The sequence below is a fragment of the Antechinus flavipes genome, chromosome 1 (genome assembly GCF_016432865.1).
Source record: "Antechinus flavipes isolate AdamAnt ecotype Samford, QLD, Australia chromosome 1, AdamAnt_v2, whole genome shotgun sequence".
NCBI lineage: Eukaryota > Metazoa > Chordata > Mammalia > Dasyuromorphia > Dasyuridae > Antechinus > Antechinus flavipes.
In genome coordinates, this window is record NC_067398.1 from 293,764,551 (window position 1) to 293,791,300 (window position 26,750).

General features: G+C 34.5%; 1 protein-coding gene across 2 annotated transcripts in view; it reads right to left on the reverse strand.

Annotated features, from left to right (window-relative positions):
* LPAR1 (lysophosphatidic acid receptor 1) overlaps nt 1-26,750 on the reverse strand; it is a 137,476-nt gene that overhangs the window by 39,940 nt on the left and 70,786 nt on the right. For both annotated transcript variants that reach the window (XM_051962602.1, XM_051962609.1), the window contains exon 3: nt 20,896-21,643. In XM_051962602.1, the coding sequence (XP_051818562.1) occupies nt 20,896-21,643 (748 nt within the window). The remainder of the gene's footprint in view (nt 1-20,895; nt 21,644-26,750) is intronic.

Consider the following 26,750-nt stretch of genomic DNA (forward strand, 5'->3'; position numbering starts at 1 on the left):
TTTCTTTGTATTCCCAGTGTTGAGCACAGTGTCTGGCATATAGGAAGCATGTAAAAAATGCCTGTAGACTGGCGGAAAAGAATTTTGCTTAATGTTTAGATATAAAAACTTTATAGTCATTCATTTATACCCAGTGATTTTAATAAGCACTTACTGAAGCAGATTACCTCTAGACCCACCACATTTCCAATATTCCTCTCCAAAAACGAAACAGAATACCATCAGATAAAGTAGCTAGAAATGATACTTGGACAGGAGAGCTGACACTTACTAGCTTTCTAAGTTTGGGAAAGACTATGTCTCACTTTCTTCCATCTGAAAAAAATGAGATCATAGAGAAATCTACATTATATGTCAGTCATATTATTAGTGTTTTGATGCATGTTTACACACAAGTAAGTGCATATGCATATATATAGGTCTATGTATGTATGCATAGAGATATATGTATATGTGTGTGGATGGGTGGGAGTGTGTGTGTGAGTGTGTGTGAGTGTGTGTGAGTGTGTGTGTGTGTGTGTATGCATATTCAAACATATACATGGGCTGTAGCCTGTTTGGTGAAGGTGGAGAGGATGAAATAGGGAAAAATAATAAAGTAAAAGGTACTCCTAAATATAATTTCTTATATTATTATATATGCTTTCTTGAAATGGAAATTTATTGTTTAATCTTCCCTTATGTTCTGCTAGGCACATGATAGTGTTTTGTTTTGTTTGTTTTTTGTTTCTTTCTTTTCTCTATTCTGTTTTTTCTTATTTTGTATTTAGTTCAAATAAATTTTTAAAAATTTTTTAATGGGATCATATATTTAGAACTAGAACATGAGACTACATTTAATCCATCCCGTTGAATTTAGAAATCAGAAAATGGGGAGAGTAAGTGATTTGCTCTAAGTTGCACTGCTAAAAGGTATTTAAATTCAACCTCCTATGTACTAGCTGTATGACTCTAGGTAAATCCCTTAAATGCTGCCTGCTTTAGTTTCCTCATTTGCAAAATGGGGGTAAAAATAACCCCATGAATGTTGTTGTAAGGATTAAAATGAGACAATATTTGTAAAGTTTTATATATCTTAAAATTTTATGTAACACTAGCTATTCATAGGTTGTCAATTAGCATGTATTAAGTGCCCAATATGTTCCAGACACTTTGTTCAGAAATGATGATAGAGATTCTTAAGGAGTTCACAGTCTTAAGAGGGAGGCAATATGAAATAATGATGTACCAAAAAGAGATAGAAAGAGTAAATCAGAACTAATCAATAGAGAGAAAGTCTGGAGAGAGATTGGGAAAGGTTTCTATAATCCTAGAAAGTAGGATTATAGTTAGGACTTAAAGTAGACCAAAAGCAAAGATGAGAGAAAAGAGAATTTAAGATATGGGAGACAGGCAATGAATATGTCTAACATTGAATGATGAAGTATCATGCACAAAAAATAACAAGGAAGCAAAGAATGGATATGAAGACTGAGATCTGAAGCCAGGTCTTCTAACTTTAGAGCCAGAGTTCTTTCTGCTAATAGTCTTGAACTAACAACTCACAACTCTATTGTATAATGAATATATAGTGCTTTGTAAATGGTAAAGAACTACGTAAAATAAAAAATTATTATTAGTATAGATTCAGACAGTAAAAACCTTTACAAAGCTGGCATCAACCTTCTTCAAAATATTCTCCTTCTATACATTTTTTAATGGAAAAGAGACATTTTTCAAAGAAAGAAAAAATGAAAGACTTTGTTGTAATTACATAAAAAATATTGAGCCAACAATCCTGTTAGTGTACAGATAACAGTAATTTCTTTTTAAAAATATAGCTCATGTAAAAAAGAATCCAACACTGTGAAAAGAAAATTATTTTTCCCATAGTACCTAGGCCAACACATATAGCACAAGTAAATAACCACTATCAATTTCAATAATAATAAAGGAACTTTGAGCAAGATTGAAGATTTATCCCTTAAGTTTAATAGACTTCAGCAAAGCTCTCTGTCTTTTAAATGTAGCAGGATGCTCAGATGAAACTGGCCATCATCTAAAACACACATTTGCAAGACAATTCCCCTGGGTGAGTCTTGATATTTATTTATGCAAGTGAGATTGGCTGGGGCATACCATTCAGCTTTCAGCCTGGTCCTGACTGTGGCTTTACTCAACTTTCTAGCCGGGTAACAGAAGGTCAAACAGCTCATTTATATTACAAAAGTGAGTCAGCAACTCAGTCAGACAAAAACCCAAGATCCTTAGCTTAAAACCACAAGGCTACATGCTTATTTGTTATCCAAAAACCTGTTATTTGGGCATGGAAACCACCTCACAAGAGTGGACCAGGCATCATTCCTTCAGACCAAAAAAAGAAAGAATTCTCCATTTCTACTGTAGCACTGAAATTAGAACATTCTCCAGGCTGGTCATTCATAGCCTCTGGAGCAAAAACTTTGATTCTAAAATAACAGCTGATTTATTTATGGTATGTAAAATTGCACCATGAATATTTATTCAGTTTTGGCATCATGGTACCCAGAAAGAATAACTCTTATAGCATCTATGAGAAATAGGTAAGTGGGAAAAAAAAATATTTTATGACTATAAATATGAGCCAGAAAAAGATAGGAAAATAACTTTTCTCAGGAGAATAATTTCCAGTTCCCTAAGATTTAAAAAAAAAATTTCCCCCTCAAAATTAAAATTTTAAACCTGAAATTATTCATTACTTGAGAATGATGAATAAAATGTTTAGGGGTATCATATAATACTAATATTATTTATTTATATACTGCTAGAAGAGTTTTATTTCATAGAATTTGGGGGTTAGAGCTAGATGGGATTTTAGAAATTATATAGTCCTGCTACTCCAATTTCATTTAATAGCCTCAATTTACCTCTCTGCAACTTCTACTCTGTAGTTCCTTATAGAACAAATCTAATTCTTCTTTTAGATGTAGCAAAAATGTAGTGTATATGGATACACACTGTGTATAGAGTATTGGGCCTAGAGTCAGAAAATTCAAATCCAACTTTAGACATTTAGGCACTTACTAGCTATATGATCCTGAGAAGTCACTTAATCTCTGTTTGCCTAGGAGGTAGCTAAAGAACTCAGTATATAGAGCACTGGGACTGAAATCAGAAAAATATGAATTCAGATCCAGCCTCAAACACATGTGTGACATTGGGCCTTAATCTGTTTTGCCTTAATCCACTGGAGAAAAAAATAGCAAACTGCTCTGGTAACTTTGCCAAGAAAATCCCATGGACATCCTAGTCATGAGTCTCCCAAAGTCTGTCTCCCAAAGAGATCATTAAGTCCCATAGTCTGTCTCCCAAAGAGATCATTAAAAAGGGAAATATACAAAAACTGTTTATAGCAGTCCTTTTTGTAATGGCAATGAAATGGAGATTGAATGTATGCCCATCAGCTGGGGGATGGTTGAATAAGTTATGGTACGGTGTTATGGAATATTATTGTTACCTCTTCCACTTTTACATTTTATGCTTTTCTTTTTCCAAAAAAAAATGACAATATAGTAAATTTCACTGAGAAGGAAAAAGTAGGAGAAAACATTTTGATCCTAAGCAAGTTCAATGCCCCACCGGAGGCAAAGTTCAGAAAGAGTTTTTCCCACATTTTCCAAATTAAAGGTTCACATTTCAAATTGTTTCTGTTCTACAAAATTGTGTTAGGTTTGTTTTTGAAAAATTCAACAATGATGGAGTTCTTTAATTATCAGACACACTTCAAAAGACTAGAAAAAAAGATAATATTCCAAGTTATTCTTTTAGGAATCTTAGGAAAAACACTAATAATTGAATTCAATTGAATTAAAAATGAAATGAATATCATTTCAAGGTAGTTTTTTTTTCTTTTTATCAACAATAAAGATATATAAGTAACAATCTACTTTATCAATATTTAATGTGATAACAGTGTTTATGAAATTTAGCCAACAATGCAATTTCTAATAAAAGCCCATTTCTAGAAAATACATATTACAATTATGGGTGACAAAAGTTAGCTGATATTTGCCTATGGGAGAAGACAATCATGAGACTAATTGTGAGTAGAAAAGGTAGGACAAAGTATTCCCTGACCCAAAATATCTAGGAATCTTGGTGCAGTTGAACATGGATCAAGTATCTTTGTAATCTGAAACAATTAATAAAACTTATCATTTGCAGCAGATAGAGTGTTAGGCCTGGAGTCAGATTCACTCATTTCCCTGTGTTAAAATCTGGCCTTAGACTCTGAATAACCATGTGACCCAGGACAAGTCACTTAACTCTGTTTGCCTCAGTTTCCTGATCTATAAAATAAGTGGGAGAAAGAAATGTAAAACACTCTAGTGTCTTTGTTCAGAAAATGCTAAATGGGGTCCTGAAGAATCAGGCACACAGGAATGACTGAACAAAAGAAAAGAATGAGTGAAGGCTAACTGGAGGCCATGATTGAAAAATAACTGAACAAATACTTAAAAAGACAGTCTGAGATAAAAAAAAAAAGCTTCAGTGAGCTAATATATTGCTAAACTAAAAGGTAAAGGTGAAATGCATAGACATTTCGACATATTAACTAAACTGGCAAAGATGACAAAATATAGAATTAGTCAACATTAGAGGAGTTGCAAAAAAGAAGCACACTAAATCACCATGGGTAGACTATTTTAAATGGATCACTCTAGAAAACACTTTTTTAATTAATCAAAAGAAGTCACTAAAGTTCATACCCTTTAACTTGTAGATCACGTTGATGGGAATATATTTCCAAGGAGGTTAAAGGTAGAAAGAGAAAAAAAGTTTTATATTCCAGAAAATATTATAGTACTTTTGTAATAGCAAAAACTGGAAACAGAGATTTTGGTTGGTTGCTGTCCTTTGTGTGACTTCATTATATTAGGGTCAATGCACAGTAAGTATGTTGAACTGTGACTGATCAGAACAATAGATCCTCTGAATGTTGTATTACAGGTAGATACAAATAGTCCAATTTGAAGTGGAAACAACTATAAATATGAACATCTCACATTTCTTTTAAGTTACTGTAATTCTGCTTTGCTCATAGAGCATCAGTGTTTTTGGATGTAAAAACATGTTGAACAATTCAGTGCCTGTGTCTACCATGCTCACAATCAATTCCAAAATTCTTCAGAGAGACTGTAAATGTCCTTGTATTGCTTCTTCTAACCATCATATAAGTACTTGCCTCTCCAAAAAACTGGAAACCAACTAATTGTACAATTAGGACTTTTAAAAAAAGGAGATATGAATGTTGTAAAATGATTGTGCCATAAGAAACTATGAACATCAGAAATACAAAGAAATATGGGAAAATATGGAATATGACCCCTTACTGAAGTTTTATATAGTGAGTTCTCAATGAATCAGATAAAAAGAAACAAAATCATAATTCAATGTCATATATAAAAGAGGAAAGCAATATGGTAAAAAAAAAAAAAAAATCCACATCATCCTTCTGACACATACTATCTGTATACCTTGCCCTTCCCTGGACCTCAAATTTTTTTTTTTTTTTTTTTTTTTTTTGCCTACAAGAGAAATTAGTCAGATAAGATTTCTTCAGAAGTCCTGTTAGCTCTAAATCTATAATCCTCGAAAGACAAGATATTTAAGTCCAACACCTTACTCTGAGAGTTAGTGTTAATTTCAACCCAAATAGAAATAGAGGCCACTAAATTCTACATAAGAATGTCTAGGAGTCACATATCAACTTAGAAAATTACAGGCTACCTCCAGTGTGAAAGTTTGCAGCGGCCTTTTTCAGGGATGCTCATCCATCTTTGGTGTCCACCTGATACCAAACTCTCAACTGTGACTTCAAGAAACTGTAGCATGTGCAGTAGCACATTCTGGCAGATGGGCAAAACTGGGTGGAGAGTAACTGAGAGACCTCACACTTCTCAGCGAGTTAGAAGGATGTCAGATTTCCTTTGGAGAGAGGAGTAGATGAAAACAGTTTGCTCCAAGGTCCATGAAGGCAGCTACAGTAGGCACAGTGGAGTGACAGAGAAGTTACCATCCACTGTAGCTCGGCTCAGCTCTAATTGGTCACTTTTGTTTTGTCGCTGGACTTGGATGATTCTGGGAGTGAGGCTGACAGCTTTTCCTGCTGTCATGGGTCCTCTGACAACAAAGGACCATCACCAACAACTATGTGCTATGCTTTATAAATATTATCTCATTTCATCTTCCTAGCAAACCTAGGAAATAGGTGTCATTACAATCATCATTTTACAATGGAATAAAATCAAAGCAGACAGAGATTAAATAATTTGCCAAGGATCACACAGCTAATAAGTTTCTGAGATGGGATTAATTTTTCCTGAGTTCAGGACCAGTGTTTTATCCACAGTATCACTTAGCTGCCTTTAAGCAGTAAAGAGGAAGGGAATAAATGTTAAGAAAACTGGACTCCCCTAGAAAATCAACTAAAAAATTATTAGAAGTAGTCTAGAACTTTAGCAAAGTTGGAGGATACAAAATAAATGCACATAAATAATCAGCATTCTTATACATCACTAACAAAATTCAACAGCAAGAGATACAAAGAGAAATTCCACTTAAAACAACTTTTGGAAGTATAAAATATTTGGGAATCTATCTGCCAAGGGAAAGTCAGGAACTATATGAGCAAAACTACAAAACACTTTGCACACAAATAAAGTCAGATCTAAGCAATTGGAAAAATATCAAGTGCTGGTGGATAGATTGAGTGAATATAATAAAGATGACAATAATCCCTAAACTAATCTATTTATTTAGTGCTATACTAGTCAAACTCCCAAGAAGCTATTTTACTGAACTAGAAAAAAAATAACAACAAAATTCAACTGGAAGAACAAAAGGTCAAGAATTTCAAAGGAATTAATGAAGAGAAAAACAAATGAAGGTGGCCTAGCCATACCAGATCTAAAACTATATTATAAAGCAGAGGTCATCAAAACCATTTGGTACTGGCTAAGAAGTAGAGAAGTTTACCAGTGCAATAGGTTAGGTTCACAGAACAAAAGGTTAGGTTCACAGAAGAAAATAATCAATGACTATAACAATCTAGTATCTGACAAACCCAAAGGCCTAGATTTTGGGATAAGAATTCACTATTTGACAAAAACTGCTGGGAAAATTGGAAACTAGTATAGCAGAAAGTAGGCAAAGACCCACACCTAACACCATATACCAAGATAAGGTCAAAATGGGTTCATGATTTCTAAGTGAAATGAATCCAGGACATCATTATACACGGCAACAATAAGACCATAAGGTGAGCAATTCTGATGGACATGGCTCTCTTCAACATTGAGATGATTCAAACCAGTTCTACTTGTTCAGGGATGAAGAGAGCCAACTACACCCAGAGAGAACATGGAAACAGTGTGGACCACAACATAGCATTCTCACCCTCTGTGTTGTTATTTACTTGCATTTTGTTTTCTTTCTCAGTTTTTCTTTTTCTTCCTTCTTGATCTGATTTTTCTTGTGCAGCAAGATAACTGTATAAATATGTATACATATATTGGATTTAACATGTATTGGACTACATGGGGGTAGGGGGTGGGGGGAAGGAGGGGAAAATTTGGAACAAAAGGTTTTACAAGGGTCAATGTTGGAAAAATTGCCCATGCATATGCTTAGTAAATAAAAAGCTTTAAAAAAAAAAGGGGGGGGGGACTCACTCAAAAAAAAAAAAAGAAAGAAAGAAAGAAAACTATATGCTAACATTGTCACATTTTCTTGTGTTTTTATTTATTTTGTTAAATATATATTTGAATCTGATTTAGGCTGCACTCCATTTTTTGACACCTGTCTTGTAGAGAAAAAAAGTGGCTTCTGGTTCTGTCACTGTAAGTCAGTTTCCCCCTTGTGAAATTCAGTACTTCCTTCTATAAATTTGAGATAATGGTGATAATGATGACATTCTTTAATGTTTACATATGCTTTATAAAGTACTTTCTCATTTTATCCTCACAGCATTCCAGTGAGAGAGATACTGCTGTTATTTCCATTTCACAGATAAGGAAACTAAGGCAGGAGAGTTAAGTAACTCTATGTCACATAGCTATTTGGGGGTTCAAATGAATTAATGAATGTGAGTATTTTAAAAACTTTAATTATAGATAGAATATCAACTCAGGATGACCTGAGTTGAAATCCAGGCTCAGATATTTATTAGCTGTGTAACACTGGGCAAGTCACTTAATCCCAATTACCTCCTCAAAATCTCTCTGTAAAATATTATAGAGACATAAGATCTTTATTACTCCACATAGACAAGTCCTATATTCATTATTCAAATGTTTGTGGCAGGAAAAGAGAGTTTCAGGGATTAGGAATACAGAGGATCACAGATTTATAGCTGGAAGAGGCTTGTGATCATCGAAAGTAACCTCTCATTTTTTCAGATTAGGAAACGAAGGCAGAGAGATATTAGATGATGTGCCCACTGAGGTTTCTGTTAATGATGGTTTCATTGAAATAATTACTCTGAAGACTCTTTTCAGATTTATAATTTAATGACTCTGAATATTCTAAAACATACTTGCTTCAAAGGAAGGGATCTTCTATATCATTTAAGAAGGCAATAAAAATCATGCTGTTTGGGTTGAAATACTTTTAATTCACTTTTAAATTTTTCTCAAGATGTTAGACTTCTGTCAGACTAAATGAGTCGCAAATTATTTATCTATATACTTTGAGAAAAACATACTTATCTAAAATAGCATGCATCCAAAGCCTGTTTTTTAGGACAGAAAGTAACTACTGTCTAGATCCCAAAATTGCTGGTTCCACTCCTCTAGTTTATAGGCTTATTTTTCCCTTAGGGCTGAATCAATATACAAGGCAAAGATCCTGTGCCACAGGCCCCAGGGAAAGCTGGCAAAATCAGCATGAGCTCTAGAAGAATAAAGCCATTCTGTCCCCTCCTGGACATAAGGAAGGTCATTTTATTCTTTGTACTTAATCATTCCTCTGTCCAGGCACTTTAAGACTGGGTTCCTATGTGGTCATCTTCTCTCTCCCAAGAGAAAGGAAAATAATCCAAGTCAACGAATTCATGTCTGCCACATAAAAAGATGCTTCTCAGTGCAGGAATGATCTCATGGAAAACCCAATTAAAAATTCAGTTTTTCTTGTGTCAACAGAACTCCACTGGGAGATGAATAGGTGAAGGCATGAGTTTCCAGTCATTCTAAGCCAAATTAAATCCCAACTATGCTCGAAGATCTTGTTATTGATGTGTCACCCAACTACATCCTAATGTTTGCTTTGGAGCATTAAAATAACCCTTCCATTGGCACAGAAGGTCTGCCAGAGTTTAAGTAAAGCCAGAGCCAGCCTCAGTCTAGACAATGTCATCTTCATTGAAATCCATGAGGCCATTCAATTTCCTAGAGGCAACAGGAGTTACCTTAGACTCTAAAGAAATGTCAGAGTTATTAGTTAATAGGAAAAATCATCTTCTAGCAAATAGAAAACAAAAGTTTTGTGAAGATACTTTTATCTCCTGCAAAGAGACTAAGAACCTAAGGTAATTATTTTATTTATTTTTTAAAGTAGCTTTTTATTTTCCCAAAAATATGCAAAGATAGTTTTCAACATTCATCTTTGTAAAACCTCATGTTCCCAAATTTTCTCCTTCCCTCCCCATGACAGCAAGCACGTACAATTCTTCTAAAGATATTTTCATATTCATTATGCTATGCAAGAAAAATCAGCTCAAAGGGCGAAAAAACACGAGAAAGAAAAAAAAGCAATCAACCAAAGATGAAAATACTATGCTTTGATTTACATTCAATTTCCATAGTTCTCTCTATGAGAAGATGGAGACATTTTTCATTATAATTATGTTGGAACTGACTTAAATTACCTTACTGTTGAAAAGAGTCAAGTTCATCCAGATGATGATCATTTAATTTTGTTTTTACTATGTATAATGTTCTTTTGGTTCTGCTTGCTTCACTCAGCATCAGTTCATGTAAGTCTTTCTAGGCTTTTCTGAAATCAGCATGCTCATCATTTCTTATAGAACAATAATATTCCATAACATGCATATACCATAACTTATTCAGCTATTCCTAGCTAATGGGCATCCACACAATTTCCAGTTTCTTGCCACTATAAAAAGGGCTGCTACAAATATTTTTGCACATATCAGTTCTTTTCCTTTTTTATGATGAAATATAGATCCAATAGAAACACTGATTCATCACAGTGTTATAGCCCTTTGGGCAAAGTTCCAAATTGCTCTCCAGAATGGCTGGACCAGTTCACAACTCTACCAATAATGCATCAGTACCCCAGTTTTCACACATCTCCTCCAACATTTATCATTATCTTTTCCTGTCACCTTAGCCAACCTGAGAGGCATGAAGTGGTATGAGGTATTATTATTTTAGATCAAGAAATACAAAGAGTTCAGTAACTACAATAGACTGCTCCTCACTTTACACCATTTTTGTAAGTATTATAATAATAATAATAACAACTAATATTTATGTAATACTAAGTGCCAGGCATTGTACTAAGTGCTTTGCAAATATTATCTCATTTGATCCTAACAACCATCCTGGGAAATAAATGTAATTATTATCTCCATTTTGCAATGAGGAAACTGAGGAAAATAAATTAAGTGAGTTGCTTGGGATAACACAGCAGTGTCTTGAGACCACACGTGAACTTAGTTCTTCTTGTCTGCAGGTTTGGCACTCTATCCACTATACCATCTTTTGTTGTTGTGTGCACTAAAAGTTAAGTAGTAAGTTTTTAGATTTTAGTAGTACTAAGATTGTTGAGACAACCTGCATGTGATGCTTTACAAACTGTTGTGTACCATTATTTTGTTTTAGGTATTTCATCTTTCCTGACCTATTTGAAATTTTCTTGACAAACATGCTGAAGTGCTCTGCCTTCTCTAGCTCATCTGACAGATGAGGAAACCAAAGCAAACAAGGTTAAGTGACTTGCCCAGGGTCACACAACTAGTAAATTTCTGAATTTTAACTCAGGTCATCCTGACTCTAAGGCTGGCACTCTATCCACTGAACTAGCTAGCTGCCCTCAACTTTATCTACTGTACTTTAAGTTCTGCTTACATATTCTACATCAGGTCATACAAGTCTCCCTATATTTTCATGATTTCTTAATATTCACTAATGATTACTAACAATAACAGATCATATACTAATATGCTACAAAAATCAGATAATTATAATTAAAATGCACTATGTACCATTTCCACTATTTTCAGATTTAAATCTGGTGAACCAACTTATTTCAAGTTAAAGACTGGAACAACTAGAGGATTAGGAAGTATCTAAAGAAACCATGTTTTCAAAACAAAGCCTTTTCTATTTTGGAAAATAATTTTTGTTGTAATGGAATTGTTCTTTAAATGATAATATAATTAGCTTGTAATTCCAAGTCTTCTACAGTCCCCTACTCTCTTTTTTCCTTTGGGCAGGTCATATGATCATGTTTGATCCTCACAACTCTACCAAGGGCTATCCTTATTCCCATTTTATAGATGAGGAAACCAAAGCAGAGAAGTAAAATAACTTCCCTGGAGTCACATAGCTAGGAAGCATCTGAGGCAAGATTTGAAATCAGGTGCTTTTAAAAAAATTTTTATCCCAAGTCCATATCTTAATCCAATATGTCACATAACTGCCTATGGATATAATTTTTCAATACCCATCCTCTCTTAACTAGCTGCAATTTGTTTTGCTTTGATTAATCTGATCCTGTTCTTTTCCCTCTTTTTCAATTTTCAGTCTGACTGTAATCTCATTTGGAATTTTCTTTACAAAGACACTAGGCAAGTATGCCATTTCCTTCTCCTGCTCTTCTTTATGAAGAAACTGAGGCAATTAGAGGGAAGATGTTCTCCTCAACCATTAATTTTCTTAATTGCCCCCTGCTAAAAAATATTTGTTCTACCTTCTTTCTTAATTCTTTCCCTCTTCATAACACTCTAGAATCTATCCCCAAAAATGTTAATTTTTTTAATGATGTCAGTAGGATGCAGTAAAAAGTATTTTATAACCTAAATGCAGGAGAACCAAACCTATTCTTTGCATATTTGTCTCCTTGATTGTTCCTTTTCATGTCATATTATTTTCCTTTTGAAGCTCTGACCCTCATGATCTTATGTTGTGCTTTCCAGATTCCCAACCATGTCTTCCTTCTACTGGAAATTATTTCAGAGAAGCATGACCTTAGACTGCATAAGTTGTCTTGTGTTAACCTTCCCTCAAAAAAATTACATTTTTAAAACCCTGTTTCACTCTTTTTTAACTCTGCAAAAATGTTTTCTGACACTGAAAAAGCAATTCTTTTCTCTTGGTGGACAATTTGACTATCTGGATCCCAATATTCTATCCTTTCCACTGATGTTCTATGGATTATTTCTTTTGGCAGAATCAAACTCTAGTTTTCCCTGGTTCTCTAAATTCCACTTTTTCTACCTTTGAAAGCCTGTGATCTATGAGTCCTAGTCATTCTTTTCCTGACCCACTCATCATCCCATCCTCTTCTCTCTTATCTCAGGAAGAATTATCACACTATCACTAATAAGAATTTCTAAGTTTTTTTTTTTCTTCGAAATATTAATCCACTTTTCTCCTGCTTTTCCCCATTGTGATTTTTCCTCAACTTTTTCAGTTCATTATTACTCTCTTCATTTTATTATTTCAATGCTATATGAAAGTGTTTTATTTCCTTACACAGTTCGCATAATGAATAGCTTGCTCACATCAGTTCTTTTGAAGGAATGACTAGAATTTTTTCCTTGTGCTGTGTTCACTATTTTCTTTGAAGCTTCAGTTCAGCTTTGCAGGATATGTTATATTTGGGAGCAATCCAGTCTTTGCTTTTCAGATTATCATGTCCTGATTTTTCCTAGTATTTATTATAAACAAAGAATAACCTTTTGTTATTCTGATTGCCTGTCCTTGAAATAGAAAGTGTTTTTATTCTTACTAGTAAAAAATGTGCTCTTGATAGAATTTGGAATTGGATTAAAATTTATCCTGGTCACTTCAAATTGGAGTTTCTTTATGTTAGTGTTCTATGGATTCTCTTGATATATCTGTTTCTAATAATTATGTGTTAAGCACCATCCCTAAGTGAAGGGGCAGGTCAATTCTCTGAGAGCCTCCACAGCTGTGAATCATAACATCTGAAGGAGTTGTGAAGCAGCCTTTACTGACACAGGTGTTGCTTGTGGACTGAGAATAAAATTGGAGGCAGAGGGAAGAGGAGAAAGGTCATACAACACAACTGCCTCTCTGTCAGAGAACAGCAACTGCTTCTCAGTCTCCTTGCATCATCATCATCCGCTCACATGAAGAAATCCATTTTACATGTCTGAGTTATACCTTCAGCAGCCACTGGCAGGTGGCTCCTGTATCACAACAATTATGGACAATTTTCTTATATTTCTGAATCACTTCCAGAAGAATGGAATTCAAGTTTCGTGATTCTTTTCCACTGGAAGACCCATTATCCTTAAATTATCCCTTTGAATCCTACCTTCAAGTTCAGCATTCTTGTTTTATATAGTTCTTATCTTTATTGCCAATTTATTTTTAAATTCTCTTTATTACATTATTCATCTGTCCCATCATTTTTGTGATCCACCATTTCAATAATCATTTTAATCATGACCGCATTTAAGGTTTTCTTGAAAATGACACTAAAGTGATTTGCTTTAGGAAACTGAGGCAAACAGGATTAAGTTACTTATCCAGTTTCGTATAGCTAGTGTTTGAGGCTGGATTTGAACTCAAAAAATACGTCTTCTGACTCCAACTCAGCACTCTATTCTGCCATCTAGATGTGTTTTAAGAAATGATAAAGGGGATGGTTCCAGAAAAATTTAAGTAGACTTTCCATGAACTGATCCAAAAGTTTATGTGAGAAAAACCAGGAGAACAATATTTTAATATTTTAAGATTATTTTAAACAATATTTTAAGATTAAACAACTATGAATAGTAACCCTGATCAACTCAATGACCCATCACAAATTCCAAAATAACCACAATGAAACATCCACCTCTAGACAGAAAATGAGGGGATTCCAAATTAAAATCTAAGTATATTATTTTTCTCTTTTGGGGGGACAGATTCCTTTATTTGAAATGTGGCTAGTGGGGAAATTTGTTTTGCATGATTTCATATTTGCAATGACTTTTGTAGTTCTTGTTCTCTCAATGAATGATAGAGGGAGAAAACAGAGAAACTGGAACTGAGAACAAAATGATTTTTAAAAAAATATTGCCATATTTTTCCCCCAGAGAAAAGTTTGTTATTTGGGAGAACATCTATCTTCTCTTCTAAATTCTCTAGGTTCATTCTTTTTTTAAAGAATTTCTTCCATTAAAAATTTAATCTCTTTATTAATTTGATTTTTTTTCATTTAAATAATTGTTATTCTTCTGAGCCACGGATTCTTGAAATTATATCACTGTCCTTTCAGGAGGCCTTATCAAATTGATTGCAATAAAGGGATTTTGATTCAATTTTCTTTGTTACAAAGTATAAAGTGGCTTCCTCCAAATTTTTTTTTCTGTATTTATCAATCACTTCATATTTGTCTATTAAACATGTTTCTAACAATAACCCTTTCCTTTCTACAGGCTCAACATTGCTTTTCTTTACCCTCACCACACATTTTCAGTTTTTTCCCAGCACTCAGGGCTAAATAAAGTCTGTAGCTGTCAAGAGATGAAAGTGGCCTTCCTGTCACTCTTCCTATTTTCCTCCACAAAAAATATTAGATAAGTTTCCATTGCTTTTCTAGACTTCTCCTTTTCCAACCTTTTCCTTCAAGTTTCACTTGTATCTAAAAATCAATCTTGTGTTTCCTCTTAAATTTCATGAATCTAAACTCTGAGAATACCTCTTCTTGGAACACTGTTGGGATGTTTATTAGGCATTGAACATTGTTGGATGATCTTCAACAGTTGATGCATAAACCTGTAGCTGCATCAAGGAATGAAATGCCCCAAGAGAACACAAATGGAGACTCTAAGAATGGTAATGCTTGCTGGCAACTCAAGTACTAAGAGCAATGAGCTTATGAGCCATTCTTCAGTTTTGTTTTATTTTGCTTTGTTTTCTTTAAGAATGGCTTTATAGTATGCTCTCAAACCTTTTCTTTCCACAATTTCTGGATTTGCTGCATTTTATGTAATAAGGAAATTGTCCCCTAGTTTACTTCTCACTTCATTATTTTCCCACTACTACTCATTCTACCACACTTTTACTCATTTCATTTCATACATTTTCCAAAGTTTTGTGTGAATAAATTACATCCCCCCCTCAAAAAAAAAAAAAAAACACAAAACAAAACACAACAACTATGATGAAAATTCAATTTAGTTCACTTCAAGAGTTACCAAAACCAAATGAGTCACAACATTTTTTGTTTAAAATAGATATATAGGACCAAGGCATATAAAGAAAGAATTGATTCTACACACCAAAGAAAATTTCTTGGGTAAGAAATGTCTTTCATACCTTAGAAATCAGACTCATTACTCCCTTATCTTTGATATATGGAAAAGACTAGTTTAACGGACCATGGACTCTTGTTGTTCAGTAGTTTCAATTATATACAACTCTTTGTGACCCCATTTTGAGTTTTCCTGGTAGATATTAAAGTAATTTGTCTTTTCCATCTCCAAATTAGGCAACTGAAACAGTCTTCCTGATTCCAGGTCCAGCAGTCTATCTACTGTACCACTTGAACTGCTCCATCTATTCAACACAGAAAATCTATTTCCCACCCCCTATGTCTTTGAACAGGCTGTTGCCCATCTTAATTAGAATGGTCTAGGGCTTCCTGACTATGAATCCAATTCTCTTCACTAGACTTAGATATATCAGGTTCTAAATAAATGCTTGCTAATTAATGTGTTGCTTGGTCATTCACTCATTCCCAAGCAAAGAAATGTCTCTTCTAAATGTTGTATATGTTCTTAAGAAAGAAATGAAGTGGAACTAATTAAGTCAGCTACTATTACTTAGGACTTTTCTCACATCATTTTCCAGTGCTTATTGGACAAATGGCTTTGGAATAACGCCAATCTTAATTGAATCCTAGGCTCAGCTCAACAGATTATATCATTTGCCCCCCACACACAACCTAAGATGTCCTAATGTCCTGTCTCATTTTAAAAACTTTATGTTCTTACTTACTTGAGGCAGCATACCTCAAAAAAGGACTTTTTTTTGGTTATCATTTTTAAGATTATGAAAATTTTTTAAAGAGCTTCAAAAGTAACTTTTCCCCAAAAAAGATATTTTCCTCTTGTGATTCAGTCCCAAGATGTAGGTCCCAGGAGTACAACAGGGCTTTAAGAATTTGCCATCTCTCTACCCCTCCAGTTAGAGCTTGAAGCAAACTCCCAAACAATGAAGTCTCCTCAGAAAACTGCCTTAGAATGCATTCACAAAGAAGGCCATAAGGCAGAAGATTATTGGGATGGCAATAAGAAGTGACAGTCTATAAAGGTTTCTCCCTCACTATCACCATCAAATAAATATTTTGTATGGTTTGGTATATGAGCTGAGTCTTAAAGGAACTTGAAATTCAAAGATATAAAGCAGAGGAGGGTGTACATTTTAATACATTAACTAAGATAACATATAATAAACCTTTTGCAAAACTGAGAGTGCTAAATGAGTGTTAGCTATTATGATATATTCATGATTATTATTAATGATATACTTATGATATTATGATACAGAAAAGGGTCTTCTTTTATACCTTTCAATTATATTTCAAAGGAGGCACTATACATTATAATGTAAAAAGATACAGGGAGAATTCAGGGAAAATTTGGGCTTGTATCCCTATCAACATTTACTAACTGCATGACTTTGGAAATATACTCTCCTCACACATTAAGTAATTTAACTTAAACTTATCTCTTTGTGAGATCAAAAGAGAAGGAGGAAAAGAAAGAGAAAGAGACACATCTTATTTCTCATTTTGTATAGTCATGCTTGAAAGCACTTACACGCAATGGATTGAAATGTCTGAGATTGTTCTTGGATTAGTAAGAATGCTGTGTGTCAGTAAACAATGAGAATGTTGCAAGCTTAAATGTTTTGGACCATTTAAGGACATGTTAACCAATTAAGGATATTGTAAAATGAATAGAAATTAAGTTATTTGGCCTTTATGTGGTTTCAACAGGCTGACAAGACGTAAGAGTCAAATGGAAAGAAAGAATTTTGATCTAATGAAGCAAATTCTTCACATTATCTTAACACCAAGCATTTTTTCCTGATGGGTAGGCATGAATTAATGTCCCCTCCCCACCTCATATTACTCATGAAGCAGGAAAAAATAAAGTTAAAAAGTATACTTCAGTCTGGACTCAGTTTTATCAGTTCTCTCACTGGAGTTGTATAGCATTTTTTATAACTAATTCTTTGGAACTGTCTTGAATCATTTTATTGCTTAGAATAGCTAAGTCTTTCATATTGCTTATCAGATAACATTGCTCTTACTATGCACAATTCTGCTCACTTCACTTTGTATCAGTTTATATGTCTTCTCAGGTTTTTCTGACATTATACCTTTGAAATTATGAATATTTATGAAATTATTATGAATAATAATTCATAATAATTATTATGAAATTATGAAATATAATATGAAAGGTATAGAAGAAGACCCTTTTCTGTATAATAATATCATAAATACCACAAAAAGAAATGTTTTACAACAAGGCAAAATAGGCCTCTATGCCACTTCCATACAACCCTCCTAAGGCGGTTATCTGAGGTTAAATAGAATAAATCTCATCTTCCTTGCAGATGATAGCCCTTCAAATCATGTATCCCCTAGAATTTCTTTTCTCCAAACTATATTCCTGATGCTTGAGCCAGTAGTTTAAAGACTTTTCATCCTCTTTATCACCTCTTCTAGTGTTCCCATTTGTAAATATCCAGAAATTAATTTAATACTATATGTCAGTGGTTTTTCTAGGATCTGTGAACTTAGAAAAATATTTTTTTTCATAACTAGATTTCACCACAATTGGTTTCCTTTGTAATCATGTTGATTTTAACTGACTTTAAAACATTACTCTGAGGTGGGGTACATAGGCTTCACCAGAATGTCAAAGGAATCCATGATTCAAAAAAGAGTTAAAAACTCCTGCTGTAGGTTAGTCTCTATTAATGTAATTCAAGACTGCATTCATTTGTTTTGTTCATTTATTTGTTTTTGGTTAGCCTTTTTCTCTTGTCAAATTGTCAGATCATTACAGTAAAACTCCAGGTCAAGATTTGTTTGTCTGTCTCTCTCTTTTTTTTCTTTTACCTTAACCAAGTCTCTCATTTTCTAATGTACTTAATTGATATTTAACCCAATTTAAAACTTTTTATTATCCTCATTCAATTTTTATCTGAATAGATCTGAAAAATAAGGCTTTTGAATTTTTGAATCTTTATTCTGTCATACAACTTTAGATAGCTTATCCCACCCAGCTATTAACATCGATAAATCTGATTAGCATGCTATCTATACCTTTAAGGCCATGATAAAAAGTACTGAAAAGGCCACCCACTAGAAATACTCTTCCAAGCTGACATTAAAGCACATATCACGAGAGCGAGAAAAAAAATACTCCTCATTTAGAGAGACAAAAAATATGCAGAGATCAACATGAGCTAACATGAATGTGTGAGTCAGTTCTTTCATTGTGAACAATAATGTTTGAAGCTATAACCTGATTTAAACTTTACAATCAACCACATCTGACCCGTTTCCCTATAAAATTCCAATCATAAGTAGCCAAGGTTTCTAGGTCTAATAATACATACTCATTTTCAAAGTTATTTTTAAGAATTCAGTCTCTTAACTCATAAATCTTCCATGCTAAACATGTCTAAAATTACAAGTTTACTTAGGATAAAAAAAATCAATCTAAAGATATTTTCCAAAGGCAATTGTCTCAGGAGCATACAAGCCTACTGGTATAATCCCCTGAAGTTCTTCAGTGCTTCTGTGACAAGTTCCTAATTTCAGAGCAAAACTATACAACCTCTTTTATCCATTTTCTCCCTATCAGGAGACTTTTGATCTCTAAATCTTTAAAGTCATCACAACCTAAGGTGGCACTTGAAAGTTAAATTTGGTTTAGTTCTTTTCATCACTTAATTTCAGTTAGGTACTAGACTAAAGGAATCTTTATTTCTGTTAAACCTATGAATATGGAAGAGAAGATCAAGAAGGCACTTCTCAATGTAAAAGTATTTTTATTTCTCTATCTCTTGAAAATCTTAAGAGGAAACCTGGAGATTGCCTCTATAGCATTATACAAATTTACAGATAATATTATCTCCAAAGTTTTGCATTATATACACACAACCCTCTGACTCCAGTCAAGTATTCCAGCATTCCACAGAATAGGCACAATGTCCAAGAATTAAGTTCACATTAACCCTATTTCTGACTGAAAGCAAGAAGAATTAGAAATAGGAAAAAAAAAGTCTATGGAAAAAAATTTTAAGTCCATAAAAATAGGTAAAAAAGGAGAGAAAAAATAGAAGGTGATAATGCCATCAGAATGTATCAAAGGCAGGACTCAAATGAATGAGATGCCCATCAATTGGGGAATGACTAAACAAGCTTTGGTACATGATTGTAATGGAATATTTATTACTGGGCTATAAGAAATGATAAGCAGGATGATTTTTAAAAAAAACCTTGAAAAAGACTGACATCAACTCATGCATACATAATGAAGTAAAAAAAGGGGGGGGAGGAACATTGTGCACAGTAACAGCAATAGTGTTTGATGAAGCATTTTGAATGACTTAGCTATTCTCAGCAATACAATGATCCAAGACAATCCCAAAGAACTAAAGATGAAATACACTATCTGCCTCCAGAAAAAAGAACTTATATTGATTAAATATAAAATCATGCTATTTTTTTTACTTTCTTTCATTTCCCCCCTTTATTCGTTTTCTTATGCAAAATGATGAATATGAAAATATATAATATATATCTGATTGCTTACTATCTCTGGGAGGGGGAAATTTTGGAACTCAAAACTTGAAGTAAAAATGTTAAACATTGGGAATAAAATAAATATGTAATAAAGTTTTTTTTTTAATTTATATTAAATTACTATTCATTTAAATATAACTTTACCTGAAAACAAAAATCTTTTCTATTCAAAATCTGAAATATTTTCATTTATGGAAATAGAGAAGGACAAAGATATTGCTTTGTCAGCCATAACTCAATTTATGAGTATATAGGATCACAATTATTACAGAAGTAACCAAAGCAAAAAATAATTCAGAAGACCATCTTTAGTTAAGATGGCTTTTAGAATCATTCGCTGTGGATAATCTTTATCTGGAAAATCAACAAAAGCATTATTTATCAGCACTTACCTGTGGTAGTAAAAATCAGAAAAAGTGAACTTTTACTGCAAAAATATTAAAACAAATAACTACTTATGGAAAATAAATGCTTAATATCTGATAAGTAAATTTAAAAATACACACAAGGCCTATGGCATAACTAAATGAATTATAAGGAAAGTCTTTTGAGGTTAAAAAAAATTTAATGAGACCAAGTTTCACAATTTCATTTCACTAAAGTCTTCAATGGATAGCCATTCCCTTATCACCATTATAATACCAATGGGGAACCCTCCCCCCAAACAGATACCAATATTAACAGGCCTAACACCTAAAGATTCAATGTTGAGATCAGATTGTTTTTTTCTTTCCTTGCTTAACATACACATATTTTTCTGGACCCACATATTCCAGTTCATTTCTATTATTAGTTGTTTAAGCATTAGGAATTCAGAAAGAAATTTACAGTCAAGATAGCACTTACCAAGTACAATGACCACAGTCTTCAGGAGACTCATCATAGTGTCCCGATTCCTCCTTGGTCCAGAACTATGCCTAGACATTCTCATAGTCCTTTGTCGGACATATCCAAAGATATGGGCATAGAGAACCACCATTACTACAAAGGTAACCAGATTGAAAATAGCCCAGAAGACTAAGTAAGAGTCACTGTAGAGGGGTGCCATGTTGGAACAGTTAGTGATGTCACAGATACAGTTCCATCCCACACTGGGTATAGCACCCATCACAATGGCCATGGTCCAGATGACCACAATAACCACCACCACCCGTCGATTGCTCATCCGGGTATGCAACTGCATGCGAAAGACTGTAATGTGTCTCTCAATAGCTATAGCCAGCAAGTTTGCCACAGAGGCTGTCAGACTAGTATCAATGAGTCCCTGGCGAAGAAGCCAGGTGCTTACAGTCAGTCTTCGAGTATTGGGCCCTGTGTTGAACATAAGATAAAAATACGCCAATCCAGCAAAGAAGTCTGCAGCAGCCAAGTTAGCCATTAAGTAATAAATAGGAAAATGGAAGCGGCGGTTGACGTAAATTGCCACCATGACTAGCAGATTGGCCAACATGATGAAGATACAGACAGTGATTCCAAGTCCCATCACAAGCTTGCTGACAGTATTCCATTCTGTGGCGAGGTACTTCCCACTCCGGTTGTAAAAGAAGGCAATGGATTCATTGTAGTAGCATTGTGGTTCACTCATAGCCATGGACTGAAAGAGAAAGGGGGAATAAAAAGGAAACAGAAAGGGGGGGAAAAAAAATACCACAAATCAGAACTTAAAGACATTCTATCTAGTTAATACAACATTTTCTCTAAATATGGCAGTCATAAAAAAAAATCAGAGAAACAAAAAATTTGGAAACTTGATGCTGCATAATATTCTATAAGTTAAAACTATGGGGCTTGTCACACTATAACTGGCCTCAAGATTAAAGGCAGTCGGATTTAATGAATCGGAAACAAGGTCTGAGCTTTCTGGTCAAATTTCATTGAAGCCTGCTGGAAATGCCACATGGTAGAGAAATTTTGCTTCAAAATACATCATTTCACAAAATGAGGCAGAACATTTCACTGGCCTACAAAATTAAGAAATATATCATTTGCATGTTTAAGAAAACTCAAAACAAAAGTTGATCTACATAAAAAAATCCTATTATTTTGCAGGACTATTTCATATAGTAAATTCTCTGACAGACATCTAGGTACAAATAAGCATCCCAGAGAACAGCTTCTTACACAGAATTTTAAAGTCTAAAGGAGATCGCAAAGAACCAAAGAAGCATAGCACGATGCCTCCTATTTTTTTGTGGTCAGCACTGGCTACCCTCAGAACTTCCTATTAACAAAAAAATCCTCATTAGCCAAACTATGAAGTGCAATGGTTTTGATTTTAGATGACATCTTTAACAAGACTTATAGCATTAATGAAACTTTCAAAGGGCAAGCAATACTGGGATACTTTCTCTAGAAAGTAAAATATGCTTCCAGATAAGCATGAGAAAATTTTATTCCAAGACATTTTAAACTGACAAATAATTAGCTAAAATCCATTTCCTTATGCTTCAATGTCATCATCATATAAAACAGAAAGTTCCTGAAGGTAGGGAATATGTCTTTTTACATTTATCCTTCATGAAATAGTTAAATAATGCTCATCTCCTAATAGGCATTCAATAAATTATGGTTTAGTGACAGGTGTTAGTAATAGCTATTTCCTGAGCATCCATGAGGTCTGTTTGGCCCTGTATTTAGCACTGAAGGATTCCAATTAATACCATGCACATGCTAAATGGTTCATTGAGTTTTTGGAGGAAACTAATAGCTCTTCAAAGTTGAAGAATTAAGTCAAAACCTACTGTATTTACAGCCCCATAATAGACTCTATGGAGAATGCATAACTAGAGAATACAATTACGACCCTTGAAATATTTGTAACTCATTCATGGAAACAAACACACATACTAAACTATAGGATAACAAAAAATACATCGCAAAAAATGGTCCTAAATTTTATACTTAAGAACAAAAGTCAAGCCATGTAAAGAGTGATCAGTTTTAAGCAGAAACAGAAAAGATATATGGAATAATTAATCAAACTGTAAAAGAAGGATTATGGGCAGCAAAGCACAAAGCATAGAGAACTAGGCCTAGAGTCAAGAATACTCTTTTCTGTGAGTTCAAATCAGGCCTCAAATACTTATTATCTATCTATGTGATCCTGAAAAGTCATTTAACATTGTTTCTCTCAGTTTCTCACCTGTTTAAAAACAAAAAAAAAGGAAATGGCAAATCATTCCAGCATCTTAGTCAATGAAGCCCCCAAATAGTCACAAAAAATCAGAAATGACTGAAAAATGGCCAAACACAGAATGCAAAGAAAGAGATAGATGTGAATGAGTGTTGAATAGCCAAAGGATACCACAAGTACATAAATAAAGATATGAATAGTCTGACTGGAGCAAAGGGACTGTGAGTTGTGTGGTAAGCAAAAAGTGGGAAAAGGGGGGAAGGGAATAAGCATTTATTAAATGCCTACTAGGTCCCAGGCACAATGCTGAGTGCTTTTCAAAGATTATTTCATATGTTTCCAACTCTGTAAGAAAATTATTATGATTATCCCCATTTTACAATTAAAGAAAGTAAGGCAAACAGAGGTAAAGTGAGTTGCCCAGGATTTTACAGGTATATATTTGGGGGAAATAGTCCATGGAAGGCCTAAAATTCTCAGTTTAGTTTAGATGTAAACTATAGGCAATATGGTTCTTGACCCTATGAATGACCTAATAAAAAATAGATGAATATGTTTCCCCCAAACCTAGATGTATGTGTGGCATGTTTTCTCATCATCTCTCTTAAACCTGCCCCTGGCTCCCAAAACAATAAAATCTTCCTTAGCTTCTTTCAAATCTCAATTAAAATCTCATTTTCTACAGAGAGCCCTTCTTAATTCTTTTCTCTATTGATTATTTACAATTTATGTTGTATGACACTTGTTTGTACACAATATCTGCATGCCATCTTCCCTACCAGGCTACCTGAAAGGCAAAACTGTCTTTTTCCTTTCTTTATATCCCTAACAATTAGCACAATGTCTGTCATTTGGTTGACTCACCATGCTTAAGATATGAGGAGAGATACATTTAACTTTCCTTTCCTTCTACCACCCAAGAAGAAAAAGTTGTCACACCAATTCTACCTATGCAATATTTCTCCAACCTATCAAAAGTTTCCTTGGAATCTGGGTGACCTGGCTTAGCCTCTGAAAATCTCTCATTTAACAGATCAAGGGACTAAGCTACTCAGTTTTCCCTAATAGCTCTCTAAAAAACTGAAAAGTAGGTAAGGAACTGCACTGTTAAAGAGCATTTCCCTGCACCAATGGAATCACAAATCTAGTCCCTATCCCTATTGTACATGCTATAAAAGCATGGCACTGAGGTCTTTGGAGCGAGGAAGATGTGAACTGGACCAGGACTAGAAAGTCCTGCCATTGATCTATGTGTAAGCCTAGGCAAAATCATTCAGTGACCTAAACCAACTTAAACTAATAGTAGCAAATTCAAATAGAAACAGATTCCTGTGGGCCAATAGAAAACCACAGATGAATATTACCTCTGTTTTATTTTTCATTTATTTTTCTACACATTTCACAATTACATTTTAATATGATTGAGGGTTTTGACACCTATGGTGTAAAGCTACTCTTTAAGACTATAAATTAGAGGAAACAAAGTGAAGCTGGCTGGCCCTGGAGTCAAGAAAACCTGAGTTCATATCTTTTGTCAGACATGTGACACATACTAGTTGTGTGGCTCAGGAGAAGTCACTTTAACTTCAACTATATCACAAAAAAAAAAAGGACTTTAAGTTAAGAGGAGTTAATTCATCCCTGAGTTCCTTACATTAATGAAACACAGGTCCAAACCCTACCTATATTCTAGATATAAGGCACATGTTAAATATCAGTGATTGAGAAAGCACTTACAAACCCTTATGGGTGAAGACATGTAACAAATATATATAACTTAACAAGGTCAAGAAAAAAGAAGATACGCTCCTTTTAATCTGGAAAATATCAAAGATCTGAAAAAGGCTCACACTCTTTATGGGTCTACATCATCTTATGTTAATATGTTATTAGAGAATTTAGGTTTTTGAAGTTTTAACCCCTAATGACTGGAAATCTATAGCAAGGACATGTTTAGAACCTGAATAAAACTTGTTGTGCCTTTCTGAGTATAGTGAACCCTGTAGAATACAAGCCCAATGAAATAAGCAACCTGGAGTTAATATACCAGTCACCCTTGATCAACTAACAGGTTTAGGTCCTTATGCAGACACTTTAGAGCATATGAGCAAATTGCTTCTGCTGCTATCAAAGCATGGGAACCCTTCCAGGAAGACAAGATAGAGGAGAAGCCTTCATAAGAATAGCACAAGGTCTAAATGAACCCTTTACTGATTTCATGGGACATCTGCAGACAGCTGTCATATGAACTATTGGTGAAAATGTAGCAACAGAAATTATGATAAGACAACGTGCTAAAGAAAATGCTAATGAGGTTTGTAGAAGAATTATACTAGGACTACACAATAATGCTCCTTTAGAGGAGATCATAAGATGCTGCGCCACAGTGGGCAAAAATACCTTTTACAGCCAGGCTGTGATGCAGACTTTTCAAGATCTGAACATGGGAAGACAGAGTCCCTTTTGGCAAGGAACTTCCAGAGAGACTCATCAATGCTTTTAATATGGTAAAGTAGGGCATTTGAAAACTCAATGTTGGCATAAAGATAGAGTGAGAAAACAGGGTGGAAGAACAAGATCCAAAACCCTATGTCCAAAATGCAACAAAGGCTTCCACTGTGCATCAAAATGCAGATTGACTCAAGGAAACAGGAAGCGAGGCTCAGCTCCAGGGCCCCAGGGGACATCAGAATGTAGATTAACTCAGGGAAACGAGAGGTAGAGCCCAGCTCCAGAGCCCCAGCAAAACACACTTAGGACATGATAGCAGCCGATGTTACATCCAAAGAGTCTTGAGAAGTTCAGTATTCCAACATGATCAATCAGCTAAGAAGCAACCTGATGGGAGACAGGAATTACAATTGGGGAGAATAGAGTTGTAAGCAGCTGGGACTACTGAGATATCCCCTGGAGAGGTGAAATCTGTCCCTATCTGGCCTATAGATCCTTTGCCTCCAGGCACAGTAGGCTTGACCATTTCACCTCCTAAGAGTGCTTACAAAACAGTGTTCATTCATACACTGATTTGGGAAACTGGGTAATGTGTAGCTAATATCTCAGTCACTAATACAGGTAGGCAATGTATGACTTATGATCCAGGAGAAGTAATAGCATCAGGTATACTGATACATCACGCTTTTGACTCCCAGCAACAGAATCCAGGAATATTCTAGACTGCAGCTGTTACAGCTGACCATCCTATGCTCACTATCTATGTAAATGGCATACCATTGGAACACTTGGTAGACACAGATGCAGATCTTACAATGATTAGAGGTACCAACTGGCCCAGTCATTGGCCAAAGATTAAGGCAGACACCCATATGTCTGGCATAGGAGGATCAATAGCAGCTGAAGGTAGTGCTACCTCTTTGAGATGGATATCTGAAGGTGAAACAGGAGTTTTTACTCCTTTTGTAGTTGAAAAAAATCACCATCAATCTATGGAGAAGAGACATCTTACCAGTTAGGATTACAACTGAGTACTTTGGCTTTTTAGGCAGGGTTGCTGTTGAAGGCCTGCCTGTATTCTCACCTGTTCCTATTCAGTGGAAAACTGATATACCAG